Source organism: Formica exsecta, unplaced genomic scaffold (assembly GCF_003651465.1).
Source record: "Formica exsecta isolate Colony F162 unplaced genomic scaffold, ASM365146v1 scaffold353, whole genome shotgun sequence".
Lineage (NCBI taxonomy): Eukaryota > Metazoa > Arthropoda > Insecta > Hymenoptera > Formicidae > Formica > Formica exsecta.
This window is the reverse complement of record NW_021850780.1, coordinates 88252-93344: the sequence shown is the minus strand read 5'-3', so window position 1 is coordinate 93344 and position 5093 is coordinate 88252. Positions and strand designations below refer to the sequence as shown.

Here is a 5093-nt window from a genome sequence, read left to right as displayed (position 1 = left end):
CGACGCTCTGTTCGGGAAGCGAGATTTTCTTGATCGAATGAAATATATAAAAAGGTCGCGTGACATATAATCGTGCGACGACTTCAACGGGAGGAGCAGAAAGCGTCCCGTGTGCGCGATCGGTGCATGCGATCGAATTCGCTATCAGTGAACGTCAAGTGTAAATAATGTGAGTTGTCGCCCTAGATGATGAGGTCAATTTCGTATTGATAAATAAAGACAATGACGCATCGATTGTTCAATTGTTAAAGTCGAAGCCTCTCGAAGGGATTCATGAATTTTCTTTGTGCAGTTTTGTGGAAACTTAAACTTGTTTGAAATTTAATTATATTTTCCATTAGTTAAATAAATTTGGAGAAAAATAATTATTTCTTTCGAAAGAGATGCTTGTTACGTTTTCAAGGTATTTATTAATTTTATTTCTTCAGGCTCCCCTCATTTCATTGAACAATCAATCTGTATATGTATCGATAAAATGCTGATGCCTCTATGAGAACGACACACTCATTATTAAATATATGTAGAACAAATACAATTATTTATATATATGTTACAAATATATATTTTAAATATAAATTTGTAATATTGCTAATTCTGTATTACACAATGAGAATTTTTCTATTGCAGATACACTGGAAGAAAATGTGTAATGTCAGAGTGATACAACGTAGAGACATAGGTGGTCAATATAGAGCAATCGAGTATAACAGACTCTTGTGTATCTCGCTTAGTTGATGTATGGAACACTGTCTTAGATATTCGTCTAGCACTTTTATTGCATATCCTTAGTCTCGCTCTGTCGAAAAATATCCAGTGTTCATAAAATCGCAAAATTTAATGAGGCCGAAGGTGCCTCAAAAGAGGGGAAACTTTCTCTTGAGAAGGTACAGCGTTCTACGATTGACTGCAACGAACAATGAACCATTCGGGAAGCGGAAAACGTCAGGCGAAGGTTTTGGAAGAAAATTATTGGGACTGCAGTGTCTGCACTTTTAGGAATACAGCGGAAGCATTTAAGTGCCTCATGTGTGACGTCCGCAAAGGAACCTCTACGCGGAAACCCCGCATAAACCCCCAATTAGTAGCTCAACAGGTCAGTCTGTAATAACATTTTGTAACATTAATATATTACATTTACTCTCAGAATAATTTTTATATATACGTATGTATTTTATCTGAATGCAACTATCTTTTGCTTTTTTCAATCTTCTTCCCGTATTACTTCAAAATCATCGCAGATATTAGTACAATTAATCAACTTGTAACATGATTTGTATAGGTTGCGCAGCAACAATATGTGCCGCTTTTAAAACCAGGCAAGAAGGAAGGGAGTGGTGGTGGTGGTGGTGGTGGTGGTGGCGGTAGCACGACCAGCGGCGTCAAGGAGAAGGAACGCAAGATGGACAAACCGAGGCGCAAGAATAGGCATCCGCCACGTCTAAAAAATATCGACCGTAGTACCGCGCAAACAAACGAAGTGACAGTCAACAATGTTACCGTCACTATCACGGAGTACAAGCCCAAGGTGAAGAAGGGCTCGGACCAATCGAGCAACGCTAGCTCCGAGGGCGGGAGCCAGCACGATTCCAGTCAGGACTCGAGAAACCTCGATGTAGGAACCGACGCCTAGTTCAATGTGCTAATGTTACATATGTGTGTACGAATTATTCTAATTAATATATTGTACGACGTATGTATATCAATCTATGGTCAACTGTCATCATCCTTTAGACCAAAAGCGACCATTATTGACTCTCACTTCTCGCTCGTTTGTTGTATGCGTCGCCAGATTATCTGAACCCAATGAGGTCAGACATTTTATGCTATCAATGGAGAATATTATTGACTATAAATGATTTGTATATCACTATTTAACAGTGGAAGAAAAACAAGAATATATGCATTGTATATCATACCGATTTGATTGTTTGCGCGAAGTGAACGGATTGAATAATTCGCGTTGCTCTCCTTCGCGTCGTTAGCGAAAAAATTGTACTTAAAAACGCTTACTTTACCGATATCGATTCTTTATTTTTTAATATTTATTGAACTTATTTAATGTCTATCAATGTGACATAGATTCTAGATTTATACATGTAAAAAGAAAGGGAAAAAAAGCAAATTGTAAATATCTGACGCAACATTATCAGTCAAAAATGGAATTTTACGAGCCATTGCTGACATAATAATGTCCTCGACTGTCATTGAATTTTTACGAGACCACTGCCAGAAAGCGTGTCATATTATATTCGAAATTCGTTAACAAACCTAATGACACAGTCAATGATTGTGTATTATTGATTTTGCTTACAATAATTACCAGCGTTACTGGCACTGGTACACATATGTATCTTTTACCCCATTCCAGTTTATCTGAGATAAATTTTCATCGAGTACATATATTTCATCAGTTTCCTTGATTAATTTATTACGTTTTTCATTTCGCACAATTGGATTTGTTAGCTGATTACGTCTGAAAATGTACAGATTTAATATCAATTTTCAACAATGTAATATATACTCGTATCTCGTACTGAATATCTAAAAAAAACGACGCTTCCTGAAAAAAAATTATTTAAAATGACATCTTATTTCTAGCAAATAAGTGATTTAAAATTGTAAAATAAAAACGCGTTACATCAATTGTTTAGAAATATATATGCAGATATATATGTGCAGACATAAAAAGAGCTTTGAACAACATCATCATATTTATGTAACTGCCCGAAAAAAAAATCGCTCGTAACAGCGAAGTCTTGTTACATTTATTCAAAATTAAATTGCAGTTGCAAGGACCATGGGAAAAGTTTACAAACGTATAAAATAGAAAGGGAAGAGTTGTGTAAGAAAAAAATTGTTAATATTAATAGTTATATGCCACCGTGATTATTGTAATACGATTCTGCATTAAGAAATGAAAGTAATGTAGGACTTTGTCAGTATCAGATTAAGAGATATAATTAATAGACGAATCCGAACATTGTGTATACTCAAGTAACGAATAATATTCATTTAAAGACGCATTGTAAAAAGAATTTTCACAATTGCTCTCCCTCCCCCTGGCCAACTTGCTTTGAATTCTTAATTAAACAAATCACATAAGTTGCATAAAAATTTTAGTTTTTGCAGATATCTAATTATTAGATATAATCAGATAAGTACCACAGATAACAATAAAAATCGTGATCATTTTTACAAAAAGAAATATGCAACAAATGATATTTTTACAAATTTGTAGAATCATATAAGCTTTACTAGTTTCCATTTTATACTATGTAACCTGCTTGTCTCTATATGATGCAAATTTATGTATTTTAAATGGCACATGAAAGAATTCCAAGTAGAATGTATTTTCAAATTTGTACTAAATTTTTAAATTCTATACAATGTTTTTAAATGTATCTTTCAGAATCTCATTTTGTAGTACCTCCAAGAAATTAAATAAATGTTCTTGTCCGTACATCATTATATACATAACATCGTCAATCAAGGATTTATTTTATATTGAAAATAATTTTTTTTAATAAATACGTGAGCTCCATATAATGTTACATCGTTAATTCATATCGCATGATACGAAAATTTGATCAATGGTCGAATAAAACTCAGTTATTCTCAACAAAAATGTTACATTGTACAAGACGTAATATTCTTGAGAAATTATCATCGGGTTAACATTATATTGTTAACAGGAAAACAATAAATCACATGTTTTGAGAAAGAACACGAGCACGTTTTAATAATTAGCTATCTTATTAGACATATATATACATATATAAATCTTAATGTGCCATATATAGAGATATATCTTAAGTTTCCTCTTTCTCTATTTTAATTCGCACACTTGATTCCATTTTTTCAATTTCCATATCTTCCATGTCGTTGGCGACGTCCATTATCTCCTGTTTGAATACCATTACCGAATTTGACACGACACGTCCCGCATCCGCGAATCTCTCTTGCACTGTAGGAATCTCCCTGAGATCTAGCATTTTAATATTGTTCGCTTTATTATCCCCACCAGCGACAAATATGAATCCATTATCGGGATTTGACGCGAGGCATTGAATAGCACCTAAATTATTCGACTGTTCCCATATAAGAATAGGAGCTGTTTGATCGAGAAGATCCCATATCTTCGTTATACCATCGTTTGAACAAGTAACTAACAGACCTTGGCATGATGTGCTAAGAGAAAGACCTGAAAAGAATATTAGATGGATATATTAAATAAGATTTATGGAACTTATAAGAAACTATATATATATATACATATATAAAGCAAATTTATCTTTTTTGTAAAACAAAAAGAAGTTATCTACCTGTAACTTCTTTTTCATGAGCCTTGATTTGCCATAAAGGCTTGTCTCCTCTTACATCAAAGTATTCTATATAACCATTATCTGTGCTGGCCTGCAAACAAACACAATCATTATGGATATAAAGAAAATTGATATTAGAGACATGTATAAGACGTACAATGCAATAATTTGGATCATAATGATTCCACAACACCCTCTCCACTTCTCCTGATACCTCCCAGCTTTGTACAAGTGCTTCCTCCTTGCAATCGAATAATCTTACTAATCTAAAAGGAAATTACATGTAGATATTTATCTAGTAAATATTTATAATAATAATCAAACATACTTGTCTGCACATCCTGTCAATAATCGATGGGTTTCCTGTGGATGCCACTTCAATGCTTGTATTTTCTCATTAAACGAATCTAGTTTAGTCACGGGCTTACAATTTTCCAAGTCCCATAATAAGACTGTTTGGTCGACCGAACCGCTAGCAAGCACATGCCTGAAACGAGATGTCCATCAATAGTTTTTATTATAAAATCATGTATTTTATTAAATGTATTTTTTTTAAATTAGAAACTAACATATAATTCTGGTTCCATGCTATGTCTAGAACTGCGTCCCTATGGCCAACGCGCTTTTGCTTCTTCTTTTTACTCGGTTTACAGCCTAATTTATAGGCTGGCTCTAAACAATCTATCAAATCCAAGTCCCATACCTCAATTATGGGAGTCATATTGCCAATTGCACATAAATTACCTGTAAAAAGAAATTAAATATATAATT

The 5093-nt window shown here is 33.7% G+C and overlaps 2 protein-coding genes across 3 annotated transcripts in view; one reads left to right on the top strand and one right to left on the bottom strand.

Annotated features, from left to right (window-relative positions):
* The window catches only part of LOC115238725 (WASH complex subunit 2-like), a 20937-nt gene that overhangs the window by 14428 nt on the left and 1416 nt on the right, over window positions 1-5093 (bottom strand). Inside the window, exons 6-10 of the mRNA XM_029812772.1 lie at window positions 4892-5066; window positions 4651-4809; window positions 4480-4588; window positions 4323-4413; window positions 3813-4201 (exon numbers count right to left, since the gene is read on the bottom strand). Of these exons, the coding sequence (XP_029668632.1) occupies window positions 3813-4201; window positions 4323-4413; window positions 4480-4588; window positions 4651-4809; window positions 4892-5066 (923 nt within the window). The remainder of the gene's footprint in view (window positions 1-3812; window positions 4202-4322; window positions 4414-4479; window positions 4589-4650; window positions 4810-4891; window positions 5067-5093) is intronic.
* Window positions 7-3025, top strand: LOC115238695 (RING1 and YY1-binding protein A). 2 transcript variants are annotated; one of them, XM_029812733.1, is made up of 3 exons: window positions 7-169; window positions 628-1093; window positions 1280-3025. In XM_029812733.1, exons 2-3 carry the CDS (start codon window positions 917-919, stop codon window positions 1628-1630), a joined length of 528 nt encoding a protein of 175 aa, XP_029668593.1. In that variant the 5' UTR covers window positions 7-169; window positions 628-916; the 3' UTR covers window positions 1631-3025. The 2 variants fall into 2 exon arrangements, with proteins under 2 accessions (XP_029668593.1, XP_029668595.1); XM_029812735.1 differs by having other exon boundaries at window positions 7-403.

Excerpts from the sequence above, each read along its gene's own strand:
- LOC115238695 (XM_029812733.1), top strand. The coding sequence starts at position 917 with ATGAACCATTCGGGAAGCGGAAAACGTCAGGCGAAGGTTTTGGAAGAA. Across the intron at positions 1,094-1,279 it reads CCCAATTAGTAGCTCAACAG|GTTGCGCAGCAACAATATGT; the intron begins GTCAGTCTGTAA and ends TGATTTGTATAG.